The 16,244-nt window shown below is 34.6% G+C and overlaps 1 protein-coding gene across 12 annotated transcripts in view; it reads right to left on the reverse strand.

The window, feature by feature from the left end:
- ATXN2 (ataxin 2) overlaps positions 1 to 16,244 on the reverse strand; it is a 91,859-nt gene that overhangs the window by 58,144 nt on the left and 17,471 nt on the right. For all 12 annotated transcript variants that reach the window (XM_023528218.1, XM_023528220.1, XM_011355797.2 and 9 more), the window contains 4 exons: positions 5,912 to 5,948; positions 4,739 to 4,798; positions 4,124 to 4,195; positions 3,400 to 3,550 (listed from right to left, as the gene is read on the reverse strand). In XM_023528218.1, the coding sequence (XP_023383986.1) occupies positions 3,400 to 3,550; positions 4,124 to 4,195; positions 4,739 to 4,771 (256 nt within the window). In that variant the 5' untranslated portion in view covers positions 4,772 to 4,798; positions 5,912 to 5,948. Of the gene's footprint in view, positions 1 to 3,399; positions 3,551 to 4,123; positions 4,196 to 4,738; positions 4,799 to 5,911; positions 5,949 to 16,244 lie in introns of those variants that run through there.

Here is a 16,244-nt window from a genome sequence, read left to right on the forward strand (position 1 = left end):
AGGAAATACAGCAGTAGAAAGAAGAAGCATGAGGGAGCATGGAATAAGGAAGGAGAAGAGAAGCCACAGAATTAAAATATAGTTGAGTTGGGGTATTAAATAAAAGAGCAAAACATGAATAAAGGAGCAAAAGGAAGAACAGAAAGAGGATGAGGGAGAAAAGCAGGTAAAGGGGCATAGAAGAGAGACAGGAACAAAGGAAAAAGCGAGTTAAAATAATATGCCAACTCCAAGGTTGTCAGATGAAGAGACAAAGGCAGCGGAATGTCTGAACAAACAGATGGCAAAATGAAGAGAGGAAAATGAAAGCATCCTGGATCCGTTTGCAATAGAATTCAAATAAAGGATAAAACACCAATTTTCCTGGGACGATCCGATGGTTTCATCTAATTATGTGTTCAAAAGGAACTCACAGCTTAAAAAATATAAAGCTACTTTTCGTTTTGCCCATAAATCAAACTGTTACATGTATATCATTCAAGAGAACAAATGAAACTTATTCACCATATCATAAGAAGACAGCAATTATTTCTAGGTCTCTTATTCACTTGAATATGTGTATAAATATGACAAATTTTAAAATTTATTAAAACCAAGGAAGTTAGCACTAAAATTTTTTAAAGCCACATTGACCTAACTTTAAAAAGTTTCTCCAAAAATTAAACCAAAGATTTTAAAAGGAAAGAATCTTGAATATAAAAATCTGCATATTTATACTACATGAAAAGTCTGGTTTTTATTTTTGGCTTTATTTGAGAACATCCGTTAAAGTAAATGAAGATTTATTCTGACATAGCTCAGGTAAACAACAAACCAGACATGACTTGGAGTCAGAGAGTGCTGGATTTGTGTCCTCACTTTTACCAAGTTACTTAATTGTATCTCGGTTTCTTCATCTACAACATGTAGATAATAATCATACTCACTTCAGAAAGAAGTTGTAATGATTCAATGAAACCAACGCATATAAAACACTTAGCACAGAGCTTGACAAACAGAATATGCACTCAAATTTTAGTTAATGTTATCTACCTTAAGAATTTTACAGTACTATTACAAAGAAAATTATAAGATAAAAGCTCAGAAAGGAATCAAATTTCCCTCTTCTCAGTCACTCACATCTATTAATCCTTAAAAAAAAAAACAACCTCAATCCATCTGGCTCATTTAAGATGTAGAAAAGTAGTATCAAACTGATACCAACAAAGACTATTCAAGATAATCTCCAGTTGTGAGACAGAAAGGGTGCTGTGAATCAAGGAAATAAAGTCTAAATCCTCAAGACCCACAGAACAGAGCCATTCCGAGGACATTCGATGAAAACTAGTGGTTCACACCCCTGACTGCACCTCAGACTCACAGGCCCAGAGCCTCTTTCAGGATCAGAATCTCAAGAAATGAGAACTAAACATTTTTAGAAACTGCATGGGTGACTAAAATAAGAACCTTAATACTAAAATAAGTATTAAGAATCAATGATTAAACCCTATCTTCCTTTATTCAAGGAGACTAGAAATCTGAGTAAGTCTTTAATACAAAATAAAAGCAGTACTAAATTCCTTAATTTTTGTAATTAATGAACCATGCCAATTAATAACTCTAAAAAAGCTTTCGCTATACTAATAGCATCTCCATAATAATACTTTTATAGAGGGCTACTTCTTCCAAAATAGTGTTAAAAGTCTGGCTTAAGAGACCTGAAATCCTAAACACATGACTTAATACTATTTTCAGGATACCATGAACTGGATATAATTGTGTAATTTACTAAACTGCTACAGTCTTTAAATAAAATACTTGAAATTACTCCGCTACTGGATGTCCTCATCAAGAAAACTATTTTTATGTATGTAACAAAACATATCCATTCCCTTATTGAGTATACTGAACATTGTCAAAGCTGTTGTTCTCAATCTGTGTTTTCTTGGCTTTCTACAATGAACACAAATTACCTGATAAAGATATAATGAAATAATAAACAAAATAATAAAAGTTTAAAGATATTAATTCTAAAGAGGATCAGTTACTGTTCCAAATTTGAGAAATGCCAATTCACTTAATAAAAAACAAAGCATACTGCGAATGGCTGTTAGTTAAATGGCCCGGCACCCAAAACAGGAGGAAATATTTTGTTGTTATGACCAATACTTTTTCCAGTGTGCTATGTATTAAATTAAACTAAAATTTTATTTTCCCTTTGGTTCATGATCTAGAGTCAATTTTTCAATTTAAGAGTAAAATACTTCAACAGAAGTATAAATATAAATAATTTTGTGCTCCTAGGCCTAAACAAGATCAACTCTAAAGGCAGCAACTAAAAAGACTTGTTTCCTTGTATGGGCCACTGAAGGACTCTTAGACAAAAAGTTGTGAATCACAGACACTTGAGAAGATACAGGAACAGAACACAGTCCTTTTATCAGCACTGCAAAGCAGTTACAAAGTACCTAGCACTGCTAGCTTCTGAGAAGGCAAGCTAACTATAGCTAAGAATCTTGTTAAGAGGTCCAAGAGAAAGGTTTTAACTTTTGGGTGGCTTGTAATGTATAAGTAACAGTGTAGAAAAATCAGCATAACAAAAACAGGTGCTGGCATATACTGAATCATGAATATTAAAAATTGTTGAGTTACAATTTGCAATAGAATTGACTATAAAATTTGATCTCTCTCCAAAAAAATCAACTTAAGAATTTTAGAATCAAGTTCAAAATGGCCCAGAAGAGTCTTTCAATATGTTATTGAACACTCAGCACTGCAGACTATGCTCTCCAAATGATTAACAGCAATTCCTATATTTTCCTCAATGGACACTTGAAACATACTAAATTTTAATATAACTACATCACCACTTTTATATTCTCAAAATATAGTCCCATACTCTGAATGTTCTTTAAATATGTTTTACTTCTTTACCGTTTTCATCTTCATTAAACAATCATTTTCTACCCACAACTCTCTGCCTTTCTCCCTTCATTATATTTTCAGATTATAAAACTAAAGCATTTATAAAACTATGAGCATAATAAAAACAGAAATGTTATTTATAAGCATAGTAAAACTAAAAATTTATAAACTAGATCACTGTACAACAAATGGGACAAGAAATTTTCAGTTGAGTATAATCAGTAGTATTCTTAACCATGAAACTGTAGAAAATCCTTTATAAACTGTTTTTAAGAGAACACAAGTCTCTATTTACTAAAAGTACTAAGGAATCTTCTACTGAAATTTTAAATGTTTTCCAACAAAAATGCATTAAAATTCCCATCTGTCTTAATTAGGTTATTCTGAAAAGCCTATATTTCTTTAATTTAAAAAACGCCTGCATGATCAATGTTGAAGAGCCCACGTGAACAAATCTTATAAAGCATGAAGCATATTTAGGAAACCAAAATTTACCTCTTCTTGCATAACTGGAGTCCATATCTTTAAACTGTACCACAACGAAGTCTGAACACTTGAACAAAATACTCTCCATTATTTCTTCACGTTTTGGCCCTGAACTTGATTCTGTACTTTTCTCATGTGCAGCATCAAGTACCAAATCACACTAAAATAAAAAACATGAATAAGTATTCAAACATTTATAAAATAAGACAGGAACTGTTCAGTGCACCAAGGTACTATCACTTATATGCCTTTGACAAAATTAATCTATCTCACGAGAACCTTGTAATCATCTTTCTCTCAGAAATACAATCTGTTATCCATCATTCATAAATCCTCTCATCTAAAAGTTGGTCCTTGCTACTACGGTCTGTCTTAAACACATTAATAGTGATAAAGAAGAAAACAATGGACCATCCCCCACCTTGTAGTCCACAAGGCATGAAAAGGCCAAAATATTTTAATAGGCACAGAGAACAATAAGTCTTTTAGATTATACAAACCATCTATAAAATAATCAGTATTTGAAACTGAAGAGCAAAATCATTCAAAGTGGTTTTAAAAAGTACTTTAAAGGTGAAGCACTGAGCATGAAAATGGGACAAACATACTCACCTCATAACTAAAATTGTTAAATCAGAAACTAATAAATGCTTTCTGGAAGCCATACACCTATACAGTAGTTGATGATTCATGGGATTTCACATTTAACAAAAAGGAAAAGAGTAAAAATTACCTTAGGACTGTACGTTTTAAAAACTCCTTCATATATACCTCCGTTTTTCACTTGTACTTCACATTTGGATCCCTAAAAACATACAAATAATTTATCAAAAAAATAATATGCTATATAGGGGGATCGTTCTATAAACTATGTAAATGTCTAACCAATATACTGTATACTTGAAACTAATAATAAAATTTTAAAAAATTGTTTTCAAATTACTTTTTATAGCTTTTTATCAAGCTTCATTCAACATATTACATCTTTACTGACAGAACAAGAGAAAGATTTAAAATGTATCAATGATACAATGAATTTTCAAAATTCTTCAGGAGACCCTGCTCAGTTTCAACTTAAATACTGAGGTATTTCTGACTCCAACTCCAGTTTTATTAGGTGACAAAAGAATGCACTAAAGACAATTACTAATATTATTTTGCAGAGTTAACAAGAATGTTTTCATAGTGAGTTACAATAACGTGGGTAGAGTTCTTTCCCTTTTTTCTAAATTATCCTAATTAAACATGACCTAAGAAAAGTTACACAGAAAATCATTCATCTACATTTTAACTTTATGAAATTATTTCACTCCCAAGGCAATTGCTCCCCAATAATCTGATAACTTACAACAACTGATGTAAGTATATGAACCATCCTCATATTTGCATAGATCCCATCGAAAGAAATCTGGAATATTAAGAGAAAACATTAGCAATCAGAATTTATCCTTGTATATACATTCAAGTTAACATTTATTTTATTACAAAATGTTTAGTTAGGTTTGTAATACCTTACATGCATTAAAGGAAGATTTGCTTTACTACACTCTTTTGCTTCCTTAGAGAATAGAAGCTTAAATTTTCAAAAGTGAAATCAGTCATACCAACTAACAGTGTTTTAACTATACATGATACAAAAAAGCAAAAGTGAATTTGCATTATGACTAAAAACAAAACCGTAAGAGCAGAAAACAGATCGATCGTTGGGGAGTAAGGTTCAATACAAAGTGGCATGAGGGACTTTTGGAAGTGATGGATCTGTTCTATTACCTTGATTGTGATGGTGGCTGCACAACTGTATGCATCAAAACTCACAGACCTATACACTGAACAGGGTTAAGTATACCTTAATAGATAGATAAATGGGATGGAGTGGGGGCACCTTTGTAGAAGACCCTTGACTACCTTCTCTCAGCATATACGAATCAATGACAGTGCTCTAAGGATTAATCAGCCACACAACTCCATGTTACATACTACATAAGTGTGTGTCCTCCTGATTCTAAAGAAAAAAATCTGTCTAATAAAGACAAAGTCTTAATAATTAGTGATAGCTCATTTATTTCTTCCATAACGTGGAATTTACACCTTTTCCCTTTCATGCCCAGTTTAATTTCACTGATAAAGTTCTGAAATTTAAAACCAAAAGCCCCTTTCCAAGGGAGAAAAATGAAATAAAAGCATATTAATTCAAAATCAAAAACCCAAAAAGCTCTGCAAACTCCACTTCTGGTGTTCCACTTATCTTCTAGGAGACACTCGCTTAGATCTGTCTTTAGCCATTTATAAAAGAACAAATGAGTTATTATTTATGCATGACAAATATTTATAGATTAATTTATAGTCACCGTCGAATACAACACACATAGCTAATAAGTTTATACCAAACAGTACTAACCTACAAAAGATATCTGAGATATAAAATTCAAAAGAAATTTTTTCCCTTGGCTTCTGGTCTATGGTTTAAAAATCACATTTTAGTTACCGATTTTTCCAAACAAATAATATTCAAGTTACTCACCGTAGACTGAGGCAGTCCTTTGCTATTGTTTCGACCTCTGAAAAGATTAAACACTGTGTTTATTAAATTCGACAGGCTAAACAAGCTAAAATATTTTCAAATTTAAAACATCTAATTCCATTTAAATAAAGCACAGATAATCTGTGGGCTGGGCTCATCTAATGCTAAGCATAAAAACTACCTAAAGTAAGGCTCTGTGCTTTGCTGCTCCAAGGGCCCAGAACAGGGATCGGTCATGGAAGGGAGGACGAAGAAAAGAATGTGAAAATAATAAAAATCAAATAAAAGAAATAAAAATAAAAATAGCCTACTGGAAGAAATAAGCAATACTAAATATAATAATTTTCATTCCAAAAGTAACCAATCACTGTTATGAAAAGCTACTAAGGTACAAAATGTAAATTGTATTCCTGATTTGACTGACATCAAGTCACCTCCCATATTTTTCCCACACCTCTAAAAATAGGTACTGTGTTTACAACTGCAGAAAAACATTTGAAAGTTAAATCATTCAAAGCTCTTTCACATCTAAATCATAAGTGCCTTTGTCAGAATCTATACCACCAGTGCCTTTCCCTGCCAACCCCTCCCTCTGAAATATTGCAGTATACCAAAGTTGGCTGTCAAGTTAATTTAATTATAGAACATAATACACCCTAAGGCTTGTTTCACTGGAAAAGATTAGGCCTTTTATGATAAAAACAGTAATAAAGTGAAATGTTATAACCCTCATAAAAATTAGTTACCCTGGAATAACAGGACTGGAATCTCATTTTAATAAAATAATCACGACTCTCGAATTAAGCCACAAACTTAATACAAAGAGAAGCACAATTCAGATCCAAAAAATTTAACAGTATGAATGGTGTCAATTCCCAGTAAAGTAGCAATGATCTGAGGCCAAGGCCAGTTTGGTCTCCAACTCTGTCACTTTCTTTCATCTAGAAAATAATGTCTTGAACTAAATCATCTCTGAAATTCCTTCTATTTCTAACATTCTGATTTTGTAACTCTGTCTCACACACAGCACAGAGAAATACCTGAAGTCTAAGGATTATGACCAATAATTTATCATTTACAGAACTTACCACAAACTAGACACTATGGAAAGCACAATGCCAAACCTCTTGCCCCCTACTCTACAGGTGAGGAAACTGAACCTTAGCAGTTAAAGATCTTGACCAAAATCATCTCACTAATGAGCAGCAGAGAACTGGTATTTGAACCAAGTGATCCAAAGTCCAGACTTTTCATTTCTAGGTCATGCTGCCTCTCTGAAATTGCATCACAAGGAATAAACTAACACCACAATTAAGCCTAATTGAATTTCTATGTTTTTGAAACATCATGTGAATTTATTAGCTTTTTCTATTTGTTTGTTTTCTGTAGCCTAAGGCTAAAAAATGGCTAACCTTGCTTGCGAGAATTATCTAGTGGTTGCTAAAATGACAGTTAAAAGACTTAAACAAATACAACCAATTAAGTGCTCTTAAACTCATATGGCATCCCCACAAAGCTACTGAAGAGTTTAAAACATAAAACTCCATTATAGAAGCCATACTTTTTAATTGTATATTTATGTCTTTGACTAATAAAGAGTGTTTTAATAATCTAATTTAGTTAGTAGAAAAATAGTTAAATTGGTGGGGGGCGGGGAACAGTGGGATAAAGTGGTACAGAGTGTAGAAATCACTCATTTCCACTGATCTACCAGGTGGTTGGCCCCCCAGGGAATGTTAGACTATCATAGCAACATTCTCTAAAACTGATAAAAGCCTAAATTCATTAGGTTTTTTTTTTCCCCCCCTTTTTGGATCCACTCTGATTATGCTTCTCTTTTTTTAGTATTTTGAAACAAAGCATCCTAATATTTCATAGTAACAAAAACTGAATCTCAAGAAAAGCCAAGATCATGTCTAGTCCTAAATACGATTAGATGAATCAGATTTATTAACAAAACAATATCTAGGATTCTGAGCTTTCAATAGTTACTAAAATATGAGGTTAAAACTGTGATTCAAAATGCCAGACACTATGGTAAGCACGAATTAACATATAGAAACTTAGAAAAGTAAGAGTTTATATTGCTTCAAAATAATACAGGAAGGAAGAAATAAATGAGGTTATAAATAAAGTTGAGTTCTTAACTGCTGAAGCTAGGTGACAGGTGTAGAGGGGTTAATTATATCATTCTGTCTGCTTTTTAAATTTCCCTAACTAAAAAAAAGTGTCTCTTAATAGGATGCAATCAGAGCCTGGATTTAATCAAGTTTACAAATCTACTAATTTAAAGATACATAAGATAGAAGAATATATTAAGTGATACCATGGAGTTACAAATCGGTTAAATCCAGAATGTGGTAAATTCTACATAACAAATGACAGTTTCTTCAACAAATAAATGAGAAGAAAAAAACAGCATAGAAGGAGGAAAAATTATTGTAAATTTAAAGACACACATAAATCAAAAATTAAGTGTGGCTTCCCAATTTCAAAACATATTACAAAGCTACAGTCATCAAAACAGTGTAGTACTGGCATAATGATAGACATAAAAACCAATGGAAAAGAAAAGAGCCCAGAAAGCCAGCCTCACATATATGGGCAACTGATTTTTAACAAGGTGGTTCGAACCATTCAATGGGGAAAAGACAGTCTTTTCAACAAATAATTCTGAAAAGAACTGAATATCCAGATGCAAAAGAATGAAGCTGTACTGTTACCTTACGTGATATACAAAAATTAACTCAAAATGGGTCAAAGACCTAAATTTAAGAGCTAAAAGTACAGAACTCTTAGGAGAAAAACAGGAAAAAGATCTTCATGACCTTCAGTTTAGCAATGATTTCTTAATATTGACACCAAAAGCACAGGCAGCATAAGAAAAAAAATAGACAAAAAAGACTTCGTGAAAATTAAAAACTTTTGTGCAAAGGATGCTATCAGAGATTGAAAAGACAATCCACAAAATTGGGAAAAAAATTATTTGCATCTCATATATGTGATAAGGGGTTAATATCCAAAATTCATAAAGAACTCCTACAACAACAAAAACAAATACAACCTAATTCAAAAACAGACAAGACTTCAATAGACAGTTCCCCAAAGAAATTATACATTTGGCCAAAAGATGCATAAAAAGATGCTCAATATCACTAGTCATTAAAATGAGCTACCTCTTCACCCCCCACTAAGATGGCTACTATCAAAAACAAACAAACAGAAACTTCCAGAAAATAACATGTTGGCAAAAATGTGGAGAAACTGGAACTCTTGTGCACTGCATTGTAAAATGCTACAGCTGCTGTGGAAAATAGTATAGCAGGTCTTCAAAAAAATTAAACATAGAATTACGATATGATCCAGCAATTCCGCTTCTGAATATATACCCAAAATAACTGAAAGTAGGGATTTGAACAGATATTTGTATACCAATGTTCATAGCAGTATTTACAAAAGCCAAAAGGTGAAAAAAAGAAACATCAACAAATGAATGGATAAACAATGTGGTACATTCATATAGTGAAATATTATTTAGCCTTAAAAATAAAAAAAGTTCTGATACATGCTACAACATAGATGAACCTCAAAGACAAGCTAAGTGAAATAAACCAGACACAAAAGGACAACTGTTGTACAACTCTACTTATCTGAGGTATGTGGTCAAATTCATCGACAGAAAGTAGCATGGTAGATGCCAGGGGTTGGAGGGTAGTTGGAACAGGAAGTAACTGCTTAATAGGTACAGGGCTTCCTTTTTGGGAAATGTTTTAACTTAATAGAAGTAGCACAACGATAGGTAGTAGCACAACAACGTGAATGTACATAATGCCACTAAACTAGACATTTAAAAATGGTTATACCACTCAGCCATAAAAAAGATGAAACACCATCATTTGTGACAACATGGATGGATCTGGACAGTATTATGCCAAGTGAAGTAAGACAGACGAAAAGGACAGGAATCGTATAATTTCACTCTATGTGGGATATAAAACCAAAAAAAGCAAATGAACAAAAAAACAAGCAAAAAAAACCCCTCAAACTCATAGACAGAATGGTGGTTAACAGAAGGTAAAGGGGTATGGGGAGGGCAAAGAAGGTAAGGTCAAGGAAAGAGAGCATACTATAGAGTACTGGGTGGTGAGCATACAACAGAGTACACAGATATTGTATTATAAAGTTGTACACCCAAAACTCTTATGTTATCAACCAATGTTACCCGACGAATTTAAAAATTAATTTAAAAAATGGTTAAAACTAACTTGTTATCTATATTTTACCACAATTACAAAAAAGATAAGCTCCAATTTTTTTTCACAAAGGAACTTCATTTGCAACAGTGTGCAGAGAAGTTCATGCCTACCAGTGCTCTCAAAAACAGTGGAGGTGGTCAAAAGCAATTGATAGGAGATTGGCAGAATCACTGGAGATACAGGCTTAGCTGGATAAAAAATAAAATCCAACTATACTTTGTCTATAAGAGAAATATTTTAGATTCAAAGATACAAATAGATGGAAAGTAAAAGAATGAAAAAAGATTTATCGTCCAAACAGCACATACAAGAAAGCTAGAGTGGCTGCACTAATATCAGACAAAACAGACTTTGAAATAAAAAATGTTAATAGAGATAAATAGGAACATTTTATAATGTAAAAGGGTCAACCCAACAGGAAGAAAGAGGCATTCTACTTTGCTCTGTACCCTTTCACATAGCTCTCAGACTATGGAAGTTGAACTCTTCACAGAAATTACCTGTGCCACCCTGAGCCAGAGCCCTGCTCCTTCACCTAGAGAGCTCGTCTCATGCTCCATTCCCTTGTCACACTATAAACCTCACAAGTGAACTCCAACTAATAAATGTAGAAGGAATAATGGAATTAGAAGGTTACATTTGGTAACCACTATAGTAATAACTGTTTCAGGCAAAAATCGCCAATAGATACTAAATCTAGTAAAGCAGAAAAAGGGTATTTATAGTCACAAAGTAACTCCCCATAAGAGAATGATTAATGATAGTGAAAAATAACTTTATAGTGATCACAGTTAACAGCATCAGCAATGGAACGAATGTACACCATGCATCTACTGGTAGCATACAACGAGAACGCATGCATCACTTCCATGTTATTCTTGCCAAAAATGCATAATCTGGATCTAATCACAAGGAAACATCAGACAAACCCTAGCTGAGAGACATTCTACAAAATAACCTGTAAAATTCCAAAGTGTTGAGTCATAAAAGACAAAGAAAAACTAAGGAACTATCTCAGATTAAAGGAGGCCATAAAGACATGACAACTGAATGTAACATATAATCTTGGAATGATTACTGAACTATGAAAAAAAAACTATTTGTTGTAAAGAAAATTAGAACAATTGGTAAAATTTGAATAAGTTCTATAGAAAATAGCTTGGCACAGTATTAATTTCCTTGACAACTGTAATGTAGTTTTGTAAGAGACTATCCTTGTTGTTAGGAAATATATTGTAAAGTATTTAGAGCTAAGAGGCACCACGTCTATCATGTTTAATAAAGTAACTTTAATTTTATATTAATTATGTATATATCGACTTTAAGAGAAAATGAAAAAGTAAATGTAGTAAAATGTTACTTGACTATAGGTGAAAGTTTAACGTATACATAATTGAGAAATGTCATGAAAGTGCTCTTATTCTCATTTAATTATTTTTAAGTTTTACAATGGAATTCAATTGATTTGGATCCACCAATTGGGAAAAAAAAGTCAATGCTATGAACAAGCTCCACAAAAGCAGGAACTTTGTGCTGATCACTGATTCAAAAGCACCTATCATAAAAATGAAGGGTTAAACTGTAGATCAAACATATCAAACAACTTGCAAACCTCATGTGAATACTGATTAGAACAAACCGTAAAAGAAAAACAGAATGATGAGACAACTGAACTGGAGGTTCTAGCTTATGCAATAAAGGCAAGAAAATGAAATAACACAAATGATTGGACAGAAAAGAAAAGTATCTTTAAAAGACAACATGATCATTAATGCAGAAAATCCTACAAAAAAAGCTACTACAAATAAGAGAGCTTACTTAGCAAAGATAACTTGAAATAGGCCAATGACCTAATCATAAAAGGTTTAAATAAAACTTTTAAAAGAAAATCTGAGGGGGTGAGGGAGAAACTATGAGAAAAATTTTATGACCTTGGGTTAGACAGAGATTTCGAATAGGACAGAAAAAATATAAACCATAAAAGCAAAAACTTCATCAAATTTTTAAATATTCTATTCTTTGAAAGACACTTTTAAGAAAATAAAGTCAATCCATAGACAAAGAAATACTTGCAAAATATGTCTGATTATAGACATACTCAGAATATACAACTTATTAGTAAAAAGATTAGCCTGATAAATGTGCAAATGACTTACACAGACATTTAACCAAATAAGATTTATTGGGCAAAATTAAAGGCCAACAATACCAACTGTTAGTGAGGATGCAGAGCAACAAAACCTCTCATACACTGCTGGCAGGAAGTGAAAATGATACAAGCCATTTTGGAAAAGAGTTTGGCGGTTTCTTATTAAATTAAACATACTTATACAACCTAGCAATCCCGCTCTTAGGAAATTATTCAGGGTCAATGAATGTGAATGTGCAAAGCTGTTTTATTCATAATAGCCAAAAACTAAAAAGAGCCCAAATATCCATTATTTGGTGAATGAATAAACAAACTGTGGTAGTACAGTTGGCCCTCTGTATTAGCGGGTTCAAAAAAAAGATAGGTTGTTGCTGATGTGTACTATGCAGTTAGGCCTACAACAGTTGCGTCTGTACTAAACATGTAGACTTCTTGTCATTATTCCCTAAACAATACAGTACAGCAACTATTTACATAGCATTTACAGGTTATAAGTAATCTAGAGATGATTTAAAGCAATGGTCTCCAACCTTTTTGGCACCAGTGACCGGTGGTGCCCCTATAAGGCTCTAATGCCTGATGACCTGAGGTGGAGCTGAGGCGGGGATGCTAGAGTTGGGGAGCGGCTGCAAATACAGATGAAGCTTCACTAGGTTCATTGCTCACTGTGCAGCCCAGTTCCTAACAGGATTCGGACCAGGGGTTGGGGACTCTTGTTCAAAGTGAAAGAAGTCAAACACAAAAAGCTACATGATCCATGATTCCATTTATATGACATTCTGGAAAGATAAATCTATATAGAAATCTCATCAATGACTACCTGGGTCTGAGAGTGAAGGGAGAGGATTTAATATAAAAGCACGGAAGGAACTTTACAGGGTGGTATCTTTAACTGTGGTAGTGATTACATGACTCTACATATGTCAAAACTCAAAGAACTTAATACTAAATAGGGTGAGTTTCTTGTATGTACATTGTATCCCAAAAACCTGCCACTCCCAAAACTAAAAGGAGATCCAAAGAAACACCTAAACTGTGTACCTAAAAAAAGGTTGAATTTTATCGTACATAAATTATAATTGTGATGTGAAAAACTTATTACATTGTGCATTTTAAATTGGTGAATTTCACTATATCGAAATTACGCCTTGGTGAAGCTTTTTTTTTTTTTTTTTTTTTTAAAGAAAGACAATTGGGAAAATCTGAACTGATAGGACGTTAAATAATACTCAGGAATTAATGTTAATTTTTACATGTCCTAATGGTATGTTTTTTAAAACTTCCGTTCTCTTCGAGATATACTGAAAATACAGAAGAAATGACATGATGTCAAGAATTGATTCAAAATAATCTTGGGAGGCTATAGTAATCAAGACAGTATGGTACTGGCATAAGGATAGACACACAAAGCAATAAAACAGCACTGATAACCCAGAAATAAAATCTTACACTTATAGTCAATTGATTTTTGAGAAGCGTACCACAACAATTCAATGGGGGGAATAAAAACAGTCTTTTCAACAACTGGTGCTGGAACAAGTGGATATTCAAGTGGATAGTAAAAGAATGTACTAGTTGGACCCCCCTACCGCATACCATATATAAAAACTAACTCAAAATGGATCAAATACCTAAATAGAAAGCTATAAAACTCTTAGAAAAAAACATCGAATAAATCTTCAAGACCTTGGATTTCGCAATGGATTCTTAGATATGAAACTAAAAGCACAAATAACAGATGAAAAAAACAGATGAGTGGGACTTGACTCCAAAAAAGCTTTTCTGTTGCAAAGGACATCATCAATACACCAAGGGCAGAAGAAAGAAATATGAGAGGACTGTGACTAAATGTTATAGAAGAGCTCTCAGACATTCCCTAACCCAGGAAATCCAAAGCACCAGGACTCCAAAGTGCAGTGCTTAAAAACAGAGGGCATACTAAAACCTAAAGGACTACTCTACGACTTTTCACACAACTTTGTTTAAAATCCTGGCTTAGCCACTTACTGTAGCCCTAGAAAGGTTACTTAACCACTCTTGTCCTCAGTTTGCTTATTTGTAAAATAGAAATAAGATCACAGGACTGCTGAGGATCAAATAACATAACATGCAAAAGACAGAAAGACACACATACACAGCCAAAACTTATTACATTGTATGTTTTATACTGTGAGGTTTATTGTATGTCAATTACACCTCATTAAAGTTGTAAAAAAAAAAGTCTGGCAAAAGAAAGCCCTCAAAATTTGTAGCTTTTTAAAACTTTACATTTAACAAATACTTTTAAATGAACAAAATAAACACAGCCTCGCCTTCAGGTACCTTGCCTTCAGATAGCTTACAATTCAGAGGTTATGTCTACGACAGAAAGTTAAAAATGTGTATTTTCATACATATACTTTATCTGTCTCATTCAGAAATGGAATTCACAAGAATATGTACGAACACACTGCCAAGTCAATATGGTAAAACAGGTAAACGCTGTGCTAATTTCCTCCCACAACCACATCAAAATTATAACTAAATTCAGAACAGCTGTCATTGAAAATCTCCTTAAGTCTAGCTGAACGGAAGTCCTATAATTCAGGATATACAGAAGCCACTTCGAGACTGGTAGGAGGGGCAGAGACATGGAAGAACTGGTCCCATATCCATTTGTGGTGGTTAAAAATCTGGAGAGCTATCTCAGCTATGGGGGTCTTCCCTGATAAGTGAGGGGTCCCAGCTCTATACCAGGCTCCCCAGTCCAGGGTTCTAGTGCCAGGGAGAAAAGTCTCTCTCTATAACTTATGGCTGTGAAAACCAGCAGACTCACTCGTGGTTGAGTGAGATGGAGGGCTGTAGAGTCCCAGGTGTTCTTATTAAAGGGCCTGTGCACAGACTCGCTTGCTCTGAGCTCCAGCACTGGGACAGCAGCACAAAAAGCACCAGGGACATATAGGAAGGAACTGAATAGCCTGGCTGAAGGGGCCGAAGAGGGCTGAAGGAGCAGCTCTCTCCTAGATGGAAGAGCTGGCATAAGGATATGCCAAGAAGCCTTCTGTCAAGAAGCCTTCTGTCAAGAAGCCATCGTTCCTTTTTCGAACCCTCCCTTCATCCAGCCTGCACGCAGAGGCAGGCACCATATCTGACTCTCAATCAGTCCGACTAACTCTGTGCACCCCACCCAGGTTATTCGTGCTTTTCCATACAAACAACCTGTCTTGGCTCATGCCGTGGACTTTCCTAAAACCTCTTAAAGGTTCACAGCCTCCCTAAAAGCAGCATCTGGCCTCAGCATGAGCCGTACCTCTTGCTAAGCACCTCCAAGCCCAGCACAAATGGCAACCATCTGCGGGTCACTTTGCAGCTCACACTAAGTTGCCCTGGGCAGGGCACAGGCAGCAGCTGACCCTGGCCTGCACCAGAGACCCTCCCAAGAGGCCTGAGAACCAACACAGCCGGTGGCCAGCTTCAGACCACACCAGAGCACCACCCAACCACCTCCACAAACCACACATCCAAAATGCAGGCTCAACAAGCACCAGAGCCCGGCTAAAGTGAATCCCGTTCCATAGGGCCGGCCCCTGCACAGCAGCACCTCCACTGTAGTCTCAGCCAGTCCTTACAACCAATCAGCCTGAGGGTCCATCCAACAGCAATCAAGACTCAACTACAACAGGAGGGCACGTGCCACACAACCCACACAAGGGACACACTTGGAACACCAGCTCAGGTGACCAGGGAGACTGCGCCACTGGGCCAAACAGGACATCTGCTACCAAAGGCAGTCACTCTGTCAAGACTGGGAGACACAGCAGCTCTCTCTACCTAACATAGAAACAAACACAGGGAAGCAGCCAAAATGAAGAGACAAACATGTCCCAAATGAAAGAAAAGAACAAAGCTCCAAAAAAAGAACTAAACATGGAAATAAGCAATCTACCAG

This window comes from Pteropus vampyrus, unplaced genomic scaffold (assembly GCF_000151845.1).
Source record: "Pteropus vampyrus isolate Shadow unplaced genomic scaffold, Pvam_2.0 Scaffold23, whole genome shotgun sequence".
In the NCBI taxonomy this organism is placed as follows: domain Eukaryota; kingdom Metazoa; phylum Chordata; class Mammalia; order Chiroptera; family Pteropodidae; genus Pteropus; species Pteropus vampyrus.